Here is a 21,977-nt window from a genome sequence, read left to right on the forward strand (position 1 = left end):
CATACCTGCAAAGCATTTTTGGAAATTAACAAAATCAATTACACTATCCTTGTCAACGTTTGTAACGAAGTTTGGTAATGTTTTCATTGAAGTAAGATACCTAGGATAATAGCAACATAACAATGACAATAGAATTATATCATGGGTGCATTCAAAGTTATCAGAATTAATGAATTTAAATTAGCTACCATTTAAGATGATTAGCAATGTTTTCATATTTTTTAAAAGCACATTTAGCAAATTTCAAGTATTAAATTTTACCCTGAGTTCACAAAATAGAAAGCTGATAGCTTCGGTGGCAGTGTTTCTGACAATTTCTTGGCGTACTGGACTATATTGTCATGAAGAAAACGTGAATTTGTGTTCAGTATTGCCATTTGTGCTGATCCAGCTTTCACAACTTCTGGGTGACAATGTCCAACTACGAAAGGGAAAAGAGATTTAAAGGCTGACACGCAGCTTTGTAATATTTGTAGAAAGCACACCAAAGCTCGAAACTGCACAACCATTTCATAGGGTTAAGTACCACTGTGAGTCTCCCTTAAACTATTAGAGAAATTAACACAGTCAATATTTCTGGCCTAGACGCTTCATCAGGACTGGAGAAAAAAGATGAGAAGTCAGAGTAAGAAGGTGGGGGGAGGGGAGGGGAGGAAGAAATACAAGGTGAACTGGGGAGGGGGAACGGGTGAAGTAAAGAGCTGAGAAGTTAATTGGTGATAAAGATAAAGGGCTGGAGAATGGGGAATCTGATAGGAGAGGACAGAAGGCTATGGAAGAAAGGGAACGGGGATGAACACCAGAGGGAGATGATGAAGTAAGGAGATAGAGTGAGAGAGGGAAATGGGAATGGGGAATGAAGGAAAGGGAGCGGGTCATTATCAGAAGTTTGAGAAATTGATGCTCATGCCATCAGGTTGGAGGCTAACCCAGATGGAATATAAGGCGGTGTTCCTCCAACCTGAGTGTGACCTCATCACGACAGTAGAGGAGGCCATGGATAGACATGTCAGAATGGGAATGGGAAGAGGAAGAGGAATTAAAACGGGTGGCTGCTGGGAGATCCTGCTTGTTCTGGTGGACAGAGCGTAGATGCTCGATGAAGTAGTCTCCCAATCCACATTGGGTCTCATCAATATACAAGAGGCCATGCCTGGAGCACCAGACACAGTACGTGACCCCAACAGACTCACAGGTGAAGAGTTACCTCACCTGGAAGGACTGTTGGGGGCCCTGAATGGCAGTGAGAGAGGAGGTGTACAGACAGGTGTAGCACTTGTTCCGCTGGCGAGGATGTGCCAGGAGGGAGATCAGTGGGGAGGAATGAATAGACAAGGGAGTCGCGTAGGGAGCAATCCCTGCAGAAAGCAGAAAGTAAGGGGGAGGGGAGCCAAACACGCGCTTGGTGGTGGGATCATGTTGAAGATGCCAGAAGATTCGGAGAATTATATGCTGGATGCGGAGGCTGGTGGGGTGGTTGGTGAGGACAAAAGGAACTCTATTCCTGGTGGGGTGGCAGGAGGATGTGGTGAGGGCAGATGTGCGTAAAATGGAAGAGATGCGGGCGAGGGCAGCGTTAATAGTGGAGGAAATCCAAGCAACACACACAAAATACTGGAGGAACTCAGCAGGCCAAGCAGCATCTATGGTAAAAAAAAAACACTGTCGCTGTTTTTGGCTGAGACCCTTTGACAGGACTGGAGAAATAAAGATGAGGAATAGATTTAAAAGGTGGGGGGTGGGGAAGGAGGAACCGGTGAAACTGGAAGGTGGAAAGATGAAGTGACGAGCTGGGAAGTTGATTGGTGAAAGAGCTATAGGGCTGGAGAAGGGGGAATCTGATAGGAGGGGACAGAAGGACATGGAAGAGAGAAAAGGGGGAGACGATGGGCAGGCGAGATAAGGTGAAAAAGAGAAAAAGGGATGGGGAATGGTGAAGGAGAGGGGGGCATTACTAGAAGCTTGAGAAATTGATGTTCATGCCATCAGGTTGGAGGCTACCTAGATGGAATACAAGGTGGTGTTCCTCCAACCTGAGTGTGGCCTCATCACGACAGCAGAGCAGGCCATGGATTGACATACTGGAATGGGAATAGGAAGTGGAATTAAAATGGGTGGCCACTGGGAGATCCTGCTTCTCCTGGTAGGTGCTCAGTGAAGCGGTCTCCCAATCTATGACAGGTCTCACCGATGTACAGGAGGCCACACTGGGAGCACCGAATATAAGACTCCAACAGACTCACAGGTGAAGTGCCAACTCATGTGGAAGGACTGTTTGGGGCCCTGAATGGTAGTGAGAGGGTAGGTGTAGGGACAGGTGTAGCACTTGTTCTGCTTGCAAGGATAAGTGCCAGGAAAGAGATCAATGGGGAGGGACAAATGGATAAGGGAGTCGGAAAGCAGAAAGTCGGGGGGGGGGAGGGGAGGGCAAGATGTGCTTGGTGGTGGGATCCCACTGGAGACAGCGGAAGTTCCAGAGAACTATGTGCTGGACGTGGAGACTGGTGGGATGGTAGGTGAGGACAAGAGGAACCCTTTCCCTGAACTGAATACTGGAAGCTGGAAATGAGTACTAGAAAGACTGCGATTGTCTGAAATGGGAAGTATTTATTCACACTTCCTTCTAGGTACTTGTAAATATTTAGGGAGTCAGAGACGAGCTAACCACTACAAATACAGTAACCCACTATCAGTTTGTGACGGCAGCCACAGATAGTAGTCTAGATTAGGTTCCTGGTCAAATGTGGCTCCATGGAAATTAATGAGGGCAGATTTGGTGTCGGTGATGAGATTGTTGTTTATGAAGACAGTCGTTGCTTCATACTTGAATGACACAAATTTTACTCACCACTTATTAATCTGTACAGATTGTTGCCTAGATATTTTTACCTGTGAGCATAGACTGCTTCGTTACGCGAGGAGTTGTTAATAGGATTAAAAATGGTGCGGTCATTATAAAGATCCCCACCTGACTTGGTGATAGAAGGAAGATCACTGATAAAACACTGAAGATAGTTGAATGTGTGCTGCTCTGAGGAACTCCTGAAGTGATGTTTCTGGACTTAGAAGTTGGACTCCCAAACCTACAACCATTTCTCTTTGTATGATATCCCTTCCACTGCTTTCCTCTGACTACCCCTCACTCTGCTGAAAACTAAGAACTATTACAAGCAGGTTACAGCAAAACAGGACAATTTGATTTTTAAGAAAATCAATAGACTATAGTCTCTCTGTTGCTGGATTTAATATTAGTTGCATTAGTTGAGGGAGCAGCCTAGAAATTAATTCACGCAACTCCTAGAATAGCAGTGCATCAGAAAGTTGGTGTGACTCTGAAGACACACATACAGTAAAACACAGAAGGAATTCAGCTGGTCAAGCAGCATCTATGGAGTAACTCTGACCATAGATATGGACAGGTGTCCAGTTGGAAAATCGACTCCTGATCTTTTATCTGCTCCAGAATTTTTCCTTCCCTCCAGTGTGAGATTACCTCAAATGACTTCAAGTAGGTATGCAACATACAAAGTCTCTGTGATAAGAAACTGAACCACAGTTGGTCTGAACAAATCAACAGCTGTTATTTACCCATTGAACAGCTGGACCTACTAACCCATCTCCCCTTTAAAGCACCACTCACACTCACACTGAACTCTTCGTCCCCACTGAATTCTGAGACTTCCTGCAACCTTAGGCGCACCCTCCTGGAATAGTTTGCCTACGGCGGGCAGGCTCATTATAACTCTCAACCTCATGACTTCTATATTATTCCAGCTTTGTGCCACATCCCTCAGTCTGTTGCATTGGTGAATTTACTGAAGCTTTATTCCTCTGGAACAAAGGTTTTATCCACCTTCCCTTCAGCCCACAGGAGCCAAGTGTGCACAGGGATTTACTGTCGATCTGACTGTATCTTCAACCGCACATTCCCGTCTACCTGCTTTGCTCATCACGTATCTTTTCTGCTTCATCCTTAAAAATACCAGACGTCAATTCCAATGTGCTGGAGAAAGGTTTTTCCAAAGAGTCACAGCTCTTGAAAGAAAAAGCTTCACATTGTCTGGGCATTACATGGGTGACTCTTAACTTTTAAGGAGGGACGCCTTGTTTAAGGCTCCATCCTATTCCCAGACCCACCCATCTTCCCCATATTTCTGTGTAGGTGCCCATTGTAACTGTATTGGAACATCTTGGATAAAAATTCAGCTTATTCTCTTATTCTCAGTTTATACTCTTGAACCTTAATGTCGTCTGAAATGCCCTTTCAAGCCTCTCAGTTGTATCACTTAAAGAAAGAATAAACTCAGCATTGATTCAAGTACAAAATACAGATACGGCAAAGTCACCCCCAGCTCATTTACACTTGCAAAGTCCTCCTCACAAAACTGGGAACTAGGTGGATTCTGCCACTGAGCAGACAACACCCTGGCAGTTGTACTGTCAGAATCACACCTTACAGACAATGCACCAGCCTCCTTCATCACAAAGCCCAAATACACCCTGTCCAATGAAAAGCCAGAATCACCAGATGTGGTGCCACAGGGGTTTACAAGCCCTCCACCGCACTACATAGTTAAGACCACAGATAAGGTGCTGTGGACCACAAGAAGCAGCAGAATATATATCAGCACCCCTTCTAACTTCAAAGCATGGCAAATCCCTCTTTCTACCATTACCATAAACCAGGCTGGACCCCTTGCTTGAGCATGAAGTGCAGAAGATCAAGCTGGGAGCAGCACCAAGGCTAACTAGAAATGATGAAGTATCAGCAAGTCTGCATTGCTCACATGCTAAGTATTTGAAAACAAGTGGCTCAGACTGAAGTATCCAGCAATGCACAGTGGTGAAGTGAACAGCTAACAGGAGGAGTCTCTTGCCATCACAGAAACAAGTCTCCAAGCACTAGATACAGCAAATGCCGTGGGACCACACAACATCCTAAATGTACTAGTAAAGATCTGCACCTCCAGCTGAGCTATTGCAGTACAGTTATAACACTGGCATCTATTAAGCAGCTCAGTATGTTCCCATTACAAAACACAGGATGAATCTGATCCAATGTCTAATTACTGCTTTATCAGTCTAAACTCAGTTATCAAAGCAAGGGAAGCCATAAGCAGAGCTGTCAATTGATTCTTACTCACCACTAACCTAATCACTGATGCCCAGTTTGGGTATTGCCTAGACAACTTGACTCCAGATCTCATCACTACTTTAGTTCAACCAGGCTGAATGGCAGAGGTGAGAGGATGGAGTGTAACATCCAGGTATCATGGTGAATGCTGAAGTCACTATACATTAAAGGGAAAGCATTCATAGGAGTACCTTTACCAGAAGGGTCGCACTGGTTTAAGGTGGCAGCTTACCGAAACAGGATCAACAATAAATGCCAGCCATTACAGTGATATCCTGATCCCAACAAGGGAACTATTGCTGTAAATGCTTCCTAATTTAACATGTCAATTTTAATATTAGTGCTTCACAATTTGTTTTAATGGTTGTTTAATTCTTATGCTTCTTCAGTTCCATCTATTCCCACCAACTTATCTCCTCCTTCAGCTTGATATGTCCTATGACCTTTTTGTTTTTTTTAAATATTTAAATTGGCTTTATATTCTTAGAGCTCTCTTATATGACCAATTTCAAACCTTTGCCATTTTTCCTTGCAATAAACACCGATCTAATTTTGATTCAGGGCGATCCAATCTGTCACTACAACAGGACACATGAATACAGGAGTAGGGGTGGGCAGCAGTCTCAAGACTCACCTCAATAGACTATGGCAGGGTCTGTTACCGAAAGAAAGCAAGGTTATCATTATTGTTTTTGATGGAAATATCAAAAAGGACTGTTCTTTCACAAATATCAAGTGCAGGCAGCTGTTCAAGCACAAGGGTGCACTACAACCAAATAGTCTGTACTCAGTGTAGCTGTAACGAAACTCAATTTCCCTCGGGATCAATAAAGTATGTCTATGTCTGTGTCTATGTGTTCACACACACCAACGGAGATTGGATTTCCCCTGGATGTAAGAAGCAGAGGCAAGCCACAAATAGCATGAATTCAACTTTTGAATATGACTTTCTTACTCTGACTCTGCGTTGCTCTGAGTTCTTGGACAAATGGGAATTAATAGGCAACTTTTAGAGATGTGCCAAATTGTCATTCAAATAAATAATATTCTTACCATGAGCAACATTGTTAATACAGTCCAGGTATCTTCTTCCCATTTCATCATACATATACTGTCCACGAGCACTGACGATCTTGATCGGATCGTCTGGGAAAAAAAGCCTACAAAAAGGTCTGAAAAGAAAGTGCTGAGAATTATGTTCAAAATAAAATTTTACCTTTTTAGATATACTCTTATTTATCAATTAATTTCTGGTATTATATCTCTTCGTTCTGCATAACATAATTAAACCAAAGGTAAATTTTATATATGTTATTTCCTTTCCAAAACAAATGAGTGAAATCAATTATTTTTTAAAAATAACTAAGAACATTAAAAGGAGGCAAGAAACAAAAGCATTTAGAATGGGACCCGAGAGTTTAGTGCCTTGCCAGTGGTAGGGACAGCTGCCCATGGAGAAGATTGGTGGCATTAAATTCAGCATATTTAGGGACTTTAGGTAACTCACAGTCAACATCTGAAGGTGATCAGAGGTAAGAAGGGATGAGGCTATGGAGTGTGCTGAAGACAAAGATGACAATTTTAAAGCTGAGCTACTGCCTAACTCAAGTTCAAGTTAAAATTCAGGTTTATTGTCATTTACCTATATACATGTATACCACCAAATGAAACAACATCCCTTCGGGCCAAGTTGCACAACAGGTAAAGCAATACTACCACAACTGGGAACTTGTGTAGATCGGGGTGATGGATGAAGATGCTCAGTGGTAGGGTAAGGGCAGCAGAGAATTTAGATGTTAAACATTCAAGCAGTGGATGAACTGAGGTAGGTGCGATATCATAGAGGTGGGAACTGGGAACTGGTAACTTAAGGTACCAATAGCTTGTTTCAGTTTCAGACAGTTGCTAGGAAGAGGGATGACATGGCTTTGCTAGATGAAAGCACCACTACATATGCTGGAGTAATAAAATTCAACAACGAAGACTCCAGTCGTGGAAGATTACAGATAAGTGTGGGTTATAGCTGAGAGGGGGAGGGGGAGAGAATTTGATAACAGGAATCGCTTATCGTTCTGTTGGAAGTGACTTTGTGGAGACAGCATTGGTGCTTTCAGGTGACTGTCTGTGTTGGTACATATGTTCAACTCCATTTCCAGCTGGGCATTTAGCTGAGATATGAACCTCAGCACATCACAATCTATTTTCACTGAGCATCGCCTTCTGAGATATAGGTGGTGGTCCATATTTTCCTGGGTTTGGTAATGGACATTTATTGTTTAAAGGTGCTGCAGTATAGCAAGGGTCAGTTTGGTACAGAACCTTTGTTTTGTGTTTGATAAGAACAAGCTTCATTCTCACATGAGCTTCCACGAATAAGTCAACAATAATTTGGTGTTCAGCCTCCAAGTGTGTGCATCACATTGGGGAAAAAAGACTGAGAAAAGTGTTTAGGTAATGTTGCGGCATTGTTTGACACAAGGCTGCATCATGTTGGGTCAGTTACGGACATGTTGGTCAAGATCAGACCAAAGATAAAGATAAATTTCTTAGGCAGCCAAATTTGTGGAAGGTCTTCTCAGTTGAGAAAGGCTTTGGCAAAGTCAGTAAGACTATATACAGTGGTTGATGCTTCTCACTGTATTCCTCTTGAAAGTTGTTGCACTGTGATCATATCCATTACGTTTCTAAATGGATAGAATTCACACTGCACTTTGAGGAGCAATTTTTCATCTACTAGAGGCAGACAGTGGAAGATAACTTTAATTATGGCAGACAGCAAGGAGGAAATGTGTGTTTATAGGAATATGTACGGCAATAATCATGCAGAAATCCTGGTCTCCAGACACAGAACATGGAACAACACAGCACTGGACAGGCCATTTGCCATGATACTGCACTGATCTTGACATCGGCTTATACCAAATCTCCTCCTGGGTATCATCCATATCCCTCCATTCACTTCATATTCATATGTCTATCTTAAACATCACCAAACTCCAGATTCTACCACCACCCTTGGTAACACACTCCAGGCACTGACTACTGTGTGTAAAAAAATATTGCCATTAAACTATCCCCCTTTAACCTTAAAAGGTGCTGCTTCCTGCACCCATGATGAGCTCGTCAACTTCATCGACTTTACTTCAAACTTCCACCCAGCTCTCAAATTCACTTGGTCTATCTCGGACACTTCTCTCCCCTTTCTCGATTTCTCGGTCTCCATCTCTGGAGACAGACTTCCACTGACATCTTCTACAAGCCCACTGACTCTCATAACTACCTCGACTATACCTCTTCCCACCCCGCCACATGCAAAAATGCCATTTCCTATTCCCAGTTCCTCCGTCTCCGCCCCATCTGCTCTGAGGATGAGGTTTTCCGTTCCAGGACATCTCAAATGTACTCTTTCTTTAAGGATCGTGGTTTCCCTTCTGCTGTCATCAGTGATGCCCTCACCCGCATCTCCTCCATTTCCCGTACTTCAGCCCTCACCCCATCCTCCCGCCACCATAACAGGGACAGAGTTTCTCTTGTCCTCACCTACCACCCCACCAGCCTCCGGATCTAGCACATTATCCTCCGCAACTTCCGCCACCTTCAACAGGACCCCACCACTAAGCACAACTTTCCCTCTCCGCCCCTCTCCACTTTCCGCAGGGATCGGTCCCTCCGTGACTCCCTGATCCACACGTCCCTCCCCACAAATCTCCCACCCAGCACTTATTCCTATAAGCGTAAGTGCTACGCCTGTCCCTACACCTCCTCTCTTGCCACCATTCAGGGCCCCAAACAGTCGTTCCAGGTGAGGCACCACTTCACTTGTGAGTCTGTTGGGGTCATCTATTGTATCCAGTGCTCACGGTGCGGCCTCCTCTACATCGGTGAAACCCAACGCAGATTGGGGGACCGCTTCGTCAAGCACCTCCGCTCTGTCTGCCACAACAGACAGGATCTCCCAGTAGCCACCCACTTCAACTCTGCTTCCCATTCCCATTCGGATATGTCCATACATGGCCTCCTCTACTGCCATGATGAGGCTAAACTCAGGTTGGAGGAGCAACACCTCATATACCGTCTAGGTAGTCTCCAGCCCCTTGGTATGAACATAGAATTCTCCAACTTCTGGTAATTCCCTCCCACTCCATTCCCCTATCCCTATGTCACTCTGCCCCCTCCCCCAGCTGCCTATCACCTCCCTCATGGTTCCGCCTCCTTCTACTACCCATTGTGTTTTCCCCTATTCCTTCTTCACCTTTCCTGCCTATCACCTGCCTGCTTCCCTTCCCCCACCCCTTGATCTTTCCCCTTACTGGTTTTTCACCTGGAACCTACCAGCCTTCTCCTTCTCACCCTCCTCCCCCACCTTCTTTATAGGGCCTCTGCCCCTTCCTCCTACAGTCCTGACGAAGGGTTCCGGCCCGAAACGTTGACTCATCGTTTCCACAGATGCTGCCCGACCTGCTGAGTTCCTCCAGTGTGTTGTGAGTGTTGCTTTGACCCCAGCATCTGCAGAGTATTTTGTGTTCACCTTAAAAGCATGTCCTCTGCTGTTTAACATACCTATGCTGGGACAAAGATTCTGTCTATGTCTCTCATAATTTGAAATACCTCTTAACCTCCGACACTCTAGGGAGAACAACTCAGGTTTGTCCAACCTTTCTGCATAGTTCATACCCTGTAATCCAGGCAACAACCTGGTAACGCTCCCCTGCACTCACTCCACAGTCTCTACATCCTTTCTGTTATGGGATGACCAGAACCGCATACAAAACTCCAACTGTTGACCAACTAGAGTTTTATTTAGCTGCAGCATGACTTTCTAACTGTTATACTCCCCTCCCTACCAACGAAGGCAAGCATGCCATGTGCCTTGTTTACCACCTCATCCATCCCTGGAGCCACATTCCGTGAACTATGGACCTGGACATCAACTCTGTACCTCAATGTCATTAAGGGCTCTACCACTAACTGCACACGTTCTGCTTTCATTTGACCTCCCAAAGTGCAACACCTCACACTTTACGCAGATTGAACTCCACCTGACAATTCTCAGCCCATCTGTACCTGATCTATATTCCACTGTATTCTTTTATAGTCCACAACTCTGCCTCAGCAAATTTGTTAATCCACCTATCAACATGGGTCCCAGCAGCAATCCTCACAGACCACCACTAGCCACGGGCCTCCAGCCAAAGTAACAGCCTTCTATGCTTCCTGTCTTCTTAGGGCAAGCCAGTTCTGAATCCGAACTTGCTACTCATCCTAGATCCCATGCATCTTTACCTTCTGAATCAATCTGCAAGAGGGACCTTTTCAAATGTCCAAACAGATAGCGTCCAGTGCCTTGCTCTCATCAAGTTCCCTTATCACCTCCTCGATCAAGTTTGTAAGGCATGGCATGCCCTGCACAAAGCCACCCCGACTGTCATTAAGCAAGCCATGCAAATGTGTATAAATCATGCTCCCCACTACCCGCTCCAGTCATTTCCTGGTTTATTATTACCTGGATTATCCCAGCTTCCTTTCTTGAACAGATGCACAGCTCAAATCCTTCAGGTCCCTGCCTGTTGCTAGTGAGGAAACAAAAATCTTTGCCAGCAATCTCCATACTTGCTTCTTCCAATTTTCTGGGCACGTCGTCAGACCCTAAAGATTTATCCACCTTAATGCTTTTCAGAAGTCCCAGCAGCATCTCCTGCTTAATCTCAAAATGTCACAGCACATTCACAAGCTCCACCGTGCCTTCACTATCCTCCAAATCCTTCTCCTCAGCAATGTTCCTTCTGAGGTGTGCGCAGGCACACAGCTTTTATTACTAGTGCACAAAGGAATCTGCACTGCACGCAAAAGGCTGTCACCCTCTACCTCATCGGTACGTTAAATATATTTCACGATCGTACACAGTCACGTTTCTTTTTCTAGTTTCTGCTGTGGACATTGTTGACAATGTGGAGTTTGCGATGATTTGTCTGCAGATTTTAGAACTGGCTTATTTATACTGTTTTTATTGAAGAAATTACTGATTCACTATGTCAAATTCCAAAGCAGCAAAGGGTGTAATGTGCTAAAGAACTGCTAGTTTAAGTGGAATGGCTTAATGGAATGGTATGAACTACTAGACCAAAAGCTCACGAGGTCAGGAACGTACAATGAACAGGAACAATACAGAAACTGGTCACAAACAAGAGAAAATCTGCAGGTGCTGGAAATCCGAGCAACACACACAAAATGCTGCAGGAACTCAGCAGGCTAGGCAGCATCTATCGAAAAAAAGTACAGCCCTTGTATTGAGCTGAGACCTTTCAGCAGGACTAGAAACAAAAAGCTAAGGGGTAGATTTGAAAGGTGGGGAGGGGAAAGAGAAATGCCAGGCGTTAGGTGAAACTTGGAGGGGGAGGGATGAAGCAAAGAGCTAGAAAGTTGATTAGTGAAAGAGACAGAAGGCCATGGGGGGGGGGGTGGGGAAGAAGCACCGGGGGAAACGATGGGCAGGCAAGTGGATAACATGAGAGATAGAAAAGGGGATGAAAATGGTGAGTGGGGGGGGGCATTACTGGAAGCTTGAGAAATCAATGTTCATGTCATCAGGTTGGAGGCTACCCAAATGGAATACAAGGTGTTGTTCCTCCAACCTGAGTGTTGCCTTATCCTGACAGTGGAGGAGGCCATGGATGCACATATGGGAATGGGAATGGGAATGGGAAGTGAAATTAAAATGGGTGGTCACTTTGTTCTGGCGGACGAAGTGTAGATGCTTGGCGAAGCGTTCTCCCAAACTATGTCGGGTCTCACCAATATACAAGAGGCCACACCGGGAGCACCGAACACAGATACTGAAACTGGTGTTACCTGCTTGTATTGTTGCGATGCAAAAGTTGCTGGTGAATTTGCAAGAGGGGAGTGAAATCTGTAAACTTCACTTTTTAAAGTATCATTTAGCAAGCAAATCACATAGGAACAGTATGCAAATGCTCTGGCAAGAAAATCCTTCATTACCCACTACAGGCCTGCTAGGTATGTTTTGTGAGGGTGCAGATGAACAAGAGCGAAAACGCAGAGATCGAAGTTCTTATTGCTACCCGTTAAAACGAATACCTCTATATAAAATTCAGTGTGCAGATGTTGTTGTCACTGGGCAAAACATTGCACAGCGCGAGATTTCTGCACACACTGGTCATTACAAATTACAGGGAACATTGCTCCTCAGTAAATACTCCTTTAATACCTCAGCCACTTGCTCTGACTCCATCCCCTTGGTTACCGTTTTTCTTAATACAAGTATAAAATACCTTGGCACTCTCCTTGATCCTGCTCGCCAAGCACATTGCAGGGGTCCTTTTAATTGCCTGCTTCACCACTTCCCTGCAATATTTATATTCCACAAGGGCCTTCTTCAGTCAAGGTTGTGTGGCAGCTAGTATGCAGCGGTAAAGCATACAGGAAACCTCCACCCCATCAACACCACGTCTTCTGCGACGAGCTCCAAAAGGAACTTGGGTGCTTGGACATCACTGCCTTGTGGAGCAATGGGCAGGAAGCAACCAGCACACAGAACACAGCAGTGGGTATATCTGAGTCTGGAGGAATAGCTAGAAGTGGAATGTCTTCACGGGCTGGCAATGACACGTCAGTGACTCCCCCAGGGCCGCACGGTCGTGCAGCAGGTAGTGCAGCTGCCTTGCAGCTTCAGGTTGGACCCCCGACCTCCAGTGCACTTTGCATGTCTTCTCCAGTTGGCCTCGCTCGCAAAGATTGGTAGGTTAATAGCGCATTCCAAATTACTCAGGTGTGGCAGAAAAATCACCGAAATGGGATGGACTTTCTAGGAAGAATAAATAAGCAGCGAATTGCAAGTGTAAAACGCCATTCTCCCTCATTCTGTTCGCCCAGCAAAGTTCATGGACCCTAAGAGTTGACGTACCAACTAGTCTTTTGTATTTTCAACCTAATAAAAGATGGAATGAGTGGACACCCAAGACTCTCCCTAACTCACAGCTACACACATCAAAGTTGCTGGTGAACTGCGAAGCCTCTTCCGTGATGCCGTTCACCAGCAACTTTGACGTGTGTTGCTTGAATTTCCAGCATCTGCAGAATTCCTCGTGTTTACCTACCTCACAGCTACCTGTTTGCCAAAATGCCCCAAATCCCACCCCTCTCTCGCCCAGTAGCTTCAGACACGATGGTTACCAGACATGTTTCTACTTCCACCCTCGAGCCCACTCTGCGACTGCGCGCCGACGAACCCGATAAAGAAGGTTCCCGATAAAACTGCGCGACAGCAAGTGCTTACGCAATTAACTTCTCACGAAGAGCCACGGTCTCGCTTTTGTGATAAAGTTGGGATGCCATGGTCTGCGGGACCCCTCCGTTCCTGCGGCTCCCTTCGGCCGTCCCAAGCGGAGGAGGAAGGGGCGGAGCCGCAGCGCCACGGTTCCGAGGGTGGAGGTGGTGTGTGTGTCTGTGTCTGTCTGTCTGTGGCAAGGACGAGTGAGGCCGGCCTGGAATAGAGACCGGGCACTGTGCTTTTGAGCAGATAGACTTTTAAGGGCACAACCTTTGTTGTGTGGCTGTGGTCACAAGTGGAGCTCTATCGTTCCGAAATCCAGTGTTGTTTTCACCCCGATTCACAGACATTTTTCCTCCAACGAAGCGTCTCCGAAAGGAAATGTTGACAGTCTCTCTTCCAAAGATGCGGCCTGACCTGCTCAGGTTTCCAGAATTTTCTGTGTTTACAGTATTTTTTTTAATATGTAATTTCTTAACGAAGAAAGCTCCGCAGCCCAACGCCCTTCGCTGGCTCAGCGAGCATTCTCAACGGGCCTTCTCCCCACTTGCGAGCCAGATGGGCTTTGCAACTATAATCGCTGCGAAATACAGTTTTTTTTAAAAAAAGCGATAAAAAACTAAACTAAAATGCCCCCGTTGCCTCGAGTTGGGGATAACCATGCCACTAAATCATTAGTCTATTTAAATATTCAACTCCTGTGCCAGAATTACTGGGCACTGTACATACGCGATGCCAATTTCTGACTGACCCATGGATCTGCTGGGCTTGGGTTTACACATCGCTCCTGCACTCTTGTTGCCCACCTAGGTGGGGCAATAAGATGGAGTGGCCATGTTGCATTACACACAAATTTCCAGTGAAAAGAAGTACCAATCTGCTTTGATGCAGAGTTGGTATTGGTACTCATGTCTTCCAAAAAGGAGAACGTTAATATGTAGAGGTTTAGCTACACAGGAAGTGCATGTGTTTGGGCTTTCCCACTACTCCAACTAAGCAGGTGATTTGTGTAGTCTCAGCAGTATAAAGGAAAAAAATAAGTTACTTAATGGGCCACAGAATATCAGGATGGCATAATGGGAAAGAAGGAATGATGCTTGTACTATGTGAATGGTTGGTTCCCAAAGGCTAATCAAGTGTTGAAAGAATTTGGTAACCTACAGAGTTATCTCTTCAAACCATTCTCTGCTCCCAACCCTGCTGTTCTTCCATTCCGAGGATAAATTGAGAAGAATTAAAATTAGTGATCAGGAGGCTAATATTACAGATGTGGACCAAAATAAGAAACTATTGACAAACAAATTAATCCCATCTGCGAGATAAAATTGAAACATGGACTTACAGGCCAACAGTGGAAGCTGAGAATGGAAGGAAGAATCACAGCCACCCTACTCGTGACAACACAAAATAATCTGCAGATATATTTGTCAAAGGAACACTCATAATGCGCTGGAGGAACTCAGCAGGTCGGTCAGCATTGGTTGAAAAGATTATTCGACGTTTCGGGCTGAAAACCTTCGTCAGGACTGAAGGAAGAACTGAAGTTCTGACGAAGGATTTCGGCCGGAAACGTCAACTAATCTTTTCAACTGATGCTGACTGACCTGCTGAGTTCCTCCAGTGCATTGTGAGTGTTCTTACTTGTGACAACCCTCTCCAGATGGGTGCAAGTAGATTGGCCCCATTATCACATCTTGCTCACACAAACAAAAAGTACAGTGTTTTGTAGCAGAGGGCAAAGACTTCGGAAGTGCCTTAATTTTGTGATAACGAGGACCTTAACTAAACCTCAAAGGTGTATAAGGCCTCAGTCCCAAGAAACTAGGTGAGATACATTTCACAAAGATGCATGAGCCCAGAATGTTGTGGAGAGCAATTGCAAAGCAGGGGGCTTTGTGGGGCAGCTGGCAGGGGCAAGCTGGAGATTTTGTGGGAAAGGTACAGGGTAGGATTAGTTTTGGTGGAGGAAACCAAGCTGTGGGGTATTTTGTACCTGACATCTAGTCCCAAGTCTCTTGTCATTGAATTGGAACCAGTCAGTCAAAATTAAAGAAAAATAATGTCTCTCTGAAATGTACCACACCTAGTTTCATTCTCTAAGCTCATGTTCTGGAGCACAGGTGCACAAATTTGTTTTGCCTTTGCCTTCATTTTTGTACTTTTTTCCCTTTGCATATTTTTACCAAGCACCAGACAAAATTTTGAATCCTATCTCTTCTGAATAAAAATCTGTTTGCCACTATTCTTAAATTACAGTCTATGATATACTTTATTAGTGGCTCACTAGCCATCATTAATCTATCATTAAAGACCCCCCTCACTCAGGACATGCCATCTTCTCACTGTTACCACCAGGAAGGAGGTACAGCAGCCTAAAGGCACACACTGAGTGATTCAGGAACAGCTTCTTCCCTTCTACCAATTGATTCATAAATGGACATTGAATCCATCAGTACTACCTCATCTTTATTATTTCTGTTTTTGTACTATTTTTAATTTAACTATTTAATATACATATATACTTACTGTAATTGATTTACTTATTATGTTTTCTATGCAATCATGTATTGCATTGTACTGCAAACAACAGGAATTCTGCAGATGCTGGAAATTCAAGCAACACACATCAAAGTTGCTGGTGAATGCAGCAGGCCAGGCAGCATCTCTAGGAAGAGGTACAGTCGACGTTTCAGGCCGAGACCCTTCGTCAGGACTAACTGAAGGAAGAGTTAGTAAGAGATTTGAAAGTGGGAGGGGGAGAGGGAGATCCAAAATGATAGAAGAAGACAGGAGGGGGAAGGATGGAGCCGAGAGCTGGACAGATGATTGGCAAAGGGGATACGAGAGGATCATGGGACAGGAGGCCCAGGGAGAAAGAGGGTGGGGGGGGGAACCCAGAGGATGGGCAAGTGAGAGGGATAGAGGGAGAAAAAGGAGAGTGAGAGAAAGAAAGTGTGTATAGAAATAAATAACAGATGGGGTACGGGGGGAGGTGGGGCATTAGCAGGAGTTAGAGAAGTCGATGTTCATGCCATCAGGTTGGAGGCTACCCAGATGGAATATAAGGTGTTGTTCCTCCAACCTGAGTGTGACTTCATCTTTACAGTAGAGGAGGCCGTGGATAGATATGTCAGAATGGGAATGGGATGTGGAATTAAAATGTGTGGCCACTGGGAGATCCTGCTTTCTCTGGCGGACAGACTGTACCTCTTCCTCAAGATGCTTCCTGGCCTGCTGAGTTCACTAGCAACTGTGATGTGTGTTGCTTGCATTGTACTACTGCTGCTAAGTTAATGACATATGCCGGTGATAGTAAACCTGATTCTGATTTTGAAACTGATAATTTTTCTAACATTTTTAAACCACAAAATTAAAATTCATAGAGGTTCCTACTTTGATATTATAGTCTATTACTCACATCTGAAAGGTCATTATTTTAATCCTTTTGACAAGTAGTTTATTAAACGTTAGCTCGTGGCAGTCTTTTTTAGTGTTTAAACCTCTAATTTCAGTTTAATTACTCACAATTTACCAGCAAAAACCTTCTCCATGTTCTCAGATTTATATTCGATAAGCCCCTGCATAAGTACACACCACTATCATTACATTTTCTTTTGCACCATCCATCTCCTTAAAACTCTCTCTGACTCCTCATCAGCAAGTACAAAACGCTCATGGAACCTGAGCACAATTTCCTTCCTTCCCTAACGTGGAGCATTAAGCTAACTCTACTTCTGTACCCACGTCCTCCCCCCAGCCCCCTCAACCCCGCTTTGTAGGAGATGGCTCTTTTTGTTGGTGCAACCTACCTTCGCTTCCTCTTTTAACCATTTTATTGAACTGCTGTATCTTATTTCCCTTCCAGCCTCCATGATAATATTGCAGCAGATCCCTTTACTGTTTATTTCACTTAAAAGATTACCACTTCCACTCCCTTCAACATAAAAATCAATTTTTGAACACTATGTTGTTGCAACTACTTGCCTAAGCAAAGCCTGTCTGTCTAGTTATGTGCTTTCTTGTACTGAACACAGGACCAAATTAAAAAAAGTACTATCTCAGGCTTTCAAGAACTACAAAATCAGAGTCAAGAAATATTGATTCATAAGCAAAATCCCCTTTGTCCTAATTCCCAAGGTTTACTTGTTCATGAAAAACCATTAATAACGGCTTTATGCTTCTATAACATATTGCTTTGCTAACATCTATTAGCAAAATCAAGACAGCCTGATCAAAATACTCAAGTTATACCCTGAAATTGGTCAGATTATACTGTTCCATTATATCTTTCCTGACATCTTCTCAGCACACAATCTATTCTACAATAGCTCTCCCATGTGTTTTCTGGGACAATGGCTGCCCTCACTCAGATCCAATTTTCCCCATCTATTTACGCAGCAGCATCTTCAATAATGGCTTAAACTGATCCCCATTGAACTCTGGAGTCTCCAAGGATCAACATCATTAATTCTCTTCTCCTTTCCAACTATTTCCTGAGGTTGACAACAGCAGATTGCCACTACAGTGCCCTATCTGATACTGAGCTCAGATGCCATATGTTTAAGGGTACAGTATTGGCTATAAGCAGAGGTTGGACAGACTTGCATAGTTTATTCTTAGTAACCTGCTGTACTTCCTCTGCTGCTTGTCTCCCATCTTTGCCAACTCTAGATTTAGTGTGTGGCTAAGCACCGCTCCAATGCCACATTCAAGTTTGCTGATGACACCACTGTTGTGGGCCGTATCAAAGGTGGTGATGAATCAGAATAGAGGAGGGAGATTGAAAATTTGAATGAGAGTGTCATAGCAACCTCTCACTCAATGCCAACAAGACCAAGGAACTGATTATAGACTTTGGGTGAGGGAAACCAGAGGTCAATGAGGCAGTCCTTATCGAAGGATCAAAGGTGAAGAGGGTTAGCAACTCTAAATTCCTGGGATTACTATTTCAGAGGACCTGTCCTGTGCAATTGTGAAGAAAGCACAGCGGGGCCTCTTCTTCCTCAGGAGTCTGCAGAGATTCAGCATGACATCCAAAACTTTGACAAACTTCTGTAGATGTTTATTGACTGACCGCATCTCAGCCTGGTTTGGAAACACCAAAGCCTTTGATTGGAATATCCTACAAAAGATACAGCCCAGTACATCATGGGTAAAGCTCTCCCAACCATGGAGCACATCTACATGAAATGCTGTCATAGGAGGGCAACAGGCATCATCAGAAATCCCCATCACCCAGGTCATGCTCTCTTCTCGCTGCTGCCATCAGGTAGAAGGGGCAAGAGCCTCAGGAATTGCTCCACCAGGTTCAAGAACAGTTGCTACCCCTCCACCATCAAGCAATTGAATAGAAGGGGATAAATACACTCACTTGCCCCATCATTGGAATGTTCCTACAATTAATGATCTCACATTAAGGATTCTTTATCTCATGTTCTCCTTATTTATTGCAATTTATTTGTATTTGCATTTGTTGCCTTCTGCTCTCTGGTTGATCTATCATTGATCCTGTTATAGTTAACATTACATAGATCGCTGAGTACACCCCCACAGGAAAACGAATCCTAGGGTTGTACGTGGTGTACTTTGATAATAAAATTTACTTTGAACTTTGAACAGTTACCACCTCCTCCCCTCCACACAGCCAGCTCATCAAATCTCTGATCACTCTATCATAACCAGCTCTGGTTTTATTCATCCATCATGTGTGCTTGTTAACCTTCAATAACTCACTGCCCATGAGCTCTGCATATGAACTCTTCAAGTTCAACTTGAAATTTGATGGGGAGAAAGTAAAGTCTGATGTAGCAGTACTTCAGTGGAGTAAGGGAAATTACAGTGGTATGATAAGTTTGTCTGCTATTTCTTTGTCCCCTATTACTATCTCTCCAGCTTCATTTTCCAGCAGTCCAATATCTACTCTCACTACTGTTTTACTGTTCATATATCTGAAAAAAATTTGGTATCCTCTTTGATATTGTTGACTAGCTTACTTTTATATTTCATCTTTTCTTTCCTTATGGCTTTGCTTAAAAGTTGCTTTCTGTTGGTTTTTAAAAGCTTCATAATCCTCTAACTTCCCACTAAATTTTACAATATTACATGCACTTGCTATTGTTTTAATTCTGTCTTTGAATTCCCTTTCCCCTTAACTACAGGCTGCTCTAAATAGCTGTCTCTTAGGTATTCTATGAACTTCCTCTCTTGGGACCCAGGACCAACCTAATTTTCCCAGTTTACCTGCATATTGAAATCCCCTATGACTATTGTAACATTCCCCTTTTTAGGTGCCTTTTCTATCTCCCGTTGTAATTGTATCCCTCATCCTGGCTTCTATTCCGAGATCTGTCAGGGCCTTGCAGTTTCTTAACTCTACCCAGAGGATCTTATGCCTTCAAATCCAAAGAATTTGATAACATTTTTTACCAACAAAGCCACACTACCCCACTCTGCCTACCTACCTGCCCCTTTGATACAATGTGTATCCTTGGATGTTAAGCTCCCAACTATGTTCTTCTTTCAGCCACAACTCAGTGATGCGAACAACATCATATTTGCCAATCTCTAACTGCGTTACAAGATCATCTGTGTTATTCTGTATTCTGCGTGCATTCAGATGTAACACTTTCAGTCCTGTTTTCCTCACCCTGTTTGATTTTGCCCTGATGTTACACTTCAACTCATCCTGCTGACTGCAACTTTGCCCTATCATCTGTCTGTCCTTCCTCACACTCTCACTGTATCTACTCGTATACCAACAGCCCCATTCTTGGCCCTATCACTCCAGTATCTATACCCCGGCTAAATTAGTTTAAACCCTCCGCAACAGCTCTATCAAACCTGCCCACAAGGATATTAGTGCCCCTCAAGTTCAGGTGTAACCCATCCTTTTTGTACAGGTCATTCCTTCCCCAGAAGAGATCACAATGATCCAAAAATCTGAAACCTGGCCTCATCATCCAATCCTTACCCTCTCTGGCATGTGGCCCAGGCAGCAATGCAGAGGTTAGTTACCTTGAGGTCCTGCTTTTCAGCTTTCTACCTAACTTCGTATATTCTCTCTTCAGGACCACATCACTTTTCCCACCCATATTGTTGATACCAATATGTAGCCTGGCTGTTCATCCTCCCCCCTTAGTGGACCTGATCTGAGACATCCTTCATCCTCTACCTCTAATATCTCCTCCTTTGTATTAAAAGGACACTAAATTTTCAGAAGTAATACAGAGGGGAATAAAATATTAGGGTGATGATATTGGTCACAGAGACCATTAGAGAGAACAACTGATATGATAGGAAAATCATCAAATGAGACGACTTACATTGATCTAAGGAAACAAAAGGCAAACACACAGTTGGGAGTATACTTTAGACATCCAACAGTCCATCACAAATACAAATGCATATGTGTAGGCACATTTCTGACAACTGGACAAACAGCACTGTGTTGTGTGGGATTTCAATTACCCACATATTAGCTGGGATACAGTCAGTGTAAGAGGTTTAGCATTCACAAACTTCTTTAGTGAGTGTGATGGGGCTAGAAAGCAGAAAACCTGGATTTAGAATTAGCAATGAAAGCTGGGCAGTTGCAAGAGTAATTAGTGGGAGAGCATTTCACCCCAAGATTCTAAAAGTGATAGTGTGTTAATTTTACATCCTTCCCTGGGCTTGTTTCTGTAGCTTGAGAAGAGTGGTGGTTTTGATGAGGTTGATCACATCCAGAGAATGTTTTCTCTTGTAGGGTCGAGCAAGAGGACACTTTTTATTTGGAAAAAAAGACAGGGATAAGTCATTTCTTTTTCCTCTTTCAAAGGATGAAGGGTCTTTAGTGGACGCACAGTCTTTAAAAACTTTTCTGGAAGAAGTAGATAGAAACCTGATAAGCAAGCAGGTGAAAGGTTATAATTATATATGGAATGTTACAAACAGATCAGCCACAATCTTATTAAATGGCAGAAAAGGCTAGAGGGACAAGTGTCCTACTCCTATTTCTAATTCAGATGTTTACATTTTCTGTAAAAATAGTTTGGAATTATGTTAGCATTTGATAACAATTTAAACTGCAAATAACACATTAGTGTTAACCGCACAATTATTCAGATTTTTATTTTAAACACTTATAAGGTCTAATTGCCAATTTCTAAATACTTTTCATGCTATAGAAAACAAAGTCTTAATTGGTTTTTGTAGAAATCAGTCATTATGCAAACAAATTAATTATTTGTAGATGCAGTTCTTAGGGATCAAAGCTCATCTTTATTTTTAGCTAATTTTAGTTATAACTCAAGTCCGACAGTAATGAAATTAACATCTATTACTTTGCATTTAAAAACTTTTAAATGTTTAATACACTATGATAAACAACAGCAAATATGTTTAGTGTTCTATGAACTGAGAAGCTACAAGATACAACATAAAAAAGGCTGTACAATATACTGATTACGACATATTATGAGATTTGTGCAAACCAACATGTATGTTGTCTGCAAGAACTAACTTGTCATTGGATAGCAAGATGCAAGCTGTCATCAGGGTTTGGTTCTGAGTATATTT

The 21,977-nt window shown here is 43.5% G+C and overlaps 1 protein-coding gene across 2 annotated transcripts in view; it reads right to left on the reverse strand.

The window, feature by feature from the left end:
* Nucleotides 1-13,529, reverse strand: part of LOC134349291 (5-phosphohydroxy-L-lysine phospho-lyase-like) — a 32,517-nt gene extending 18,988 nt beyond the window's left edge. The window contains exons 1-4 of one of the 2 annotated variants that reach the window (XM_063053372.1): nucleotides 13,428-13,529; nucleotides 12,424-12,956; nucleotides 6,188-6,306; nucleotides 262-421 (exon numbers count right to left, since the gene is read on the reverse strand). In XM_063053372.1, coding sequence (XP_062909442.1) covers nucleotides 262-421; nucleotides 6,188-6,242 — 215 coding nt within the window. In that variant the 5' untranslated portion in view covers nucleotides 6,243-6,306; nucleotides 12,424-12,956; nucleotides 13,428-13,529. The remainder of the gene's footprint in view (nucleotides 1-261; nucleotides 422-6,187; nucleotides 6,307-12,423; nucleotides 12,957-13,427) is intronic. The other variant, XM_063053371.1, reaches the window with a different exon arrangement.
* Nucleotides 13,530-21,977: the final 8,448 nt, after the last annotated feature.

Source organism: Mobula hypostoma, chromosome 7, assembly GCF_963921235.1.
Source record: "Mobula hypostoma chromosome 7, sMobHyp1.1, whole genome shotgun sequence".
In the NCBI taxonomy this organism is placed as follows: Eukaryota; Metazoa; Chordata; class Chondrichthyes; order Myliobatiformes; family Myliobatidae; genus Mobula; species Mobula hypostoma.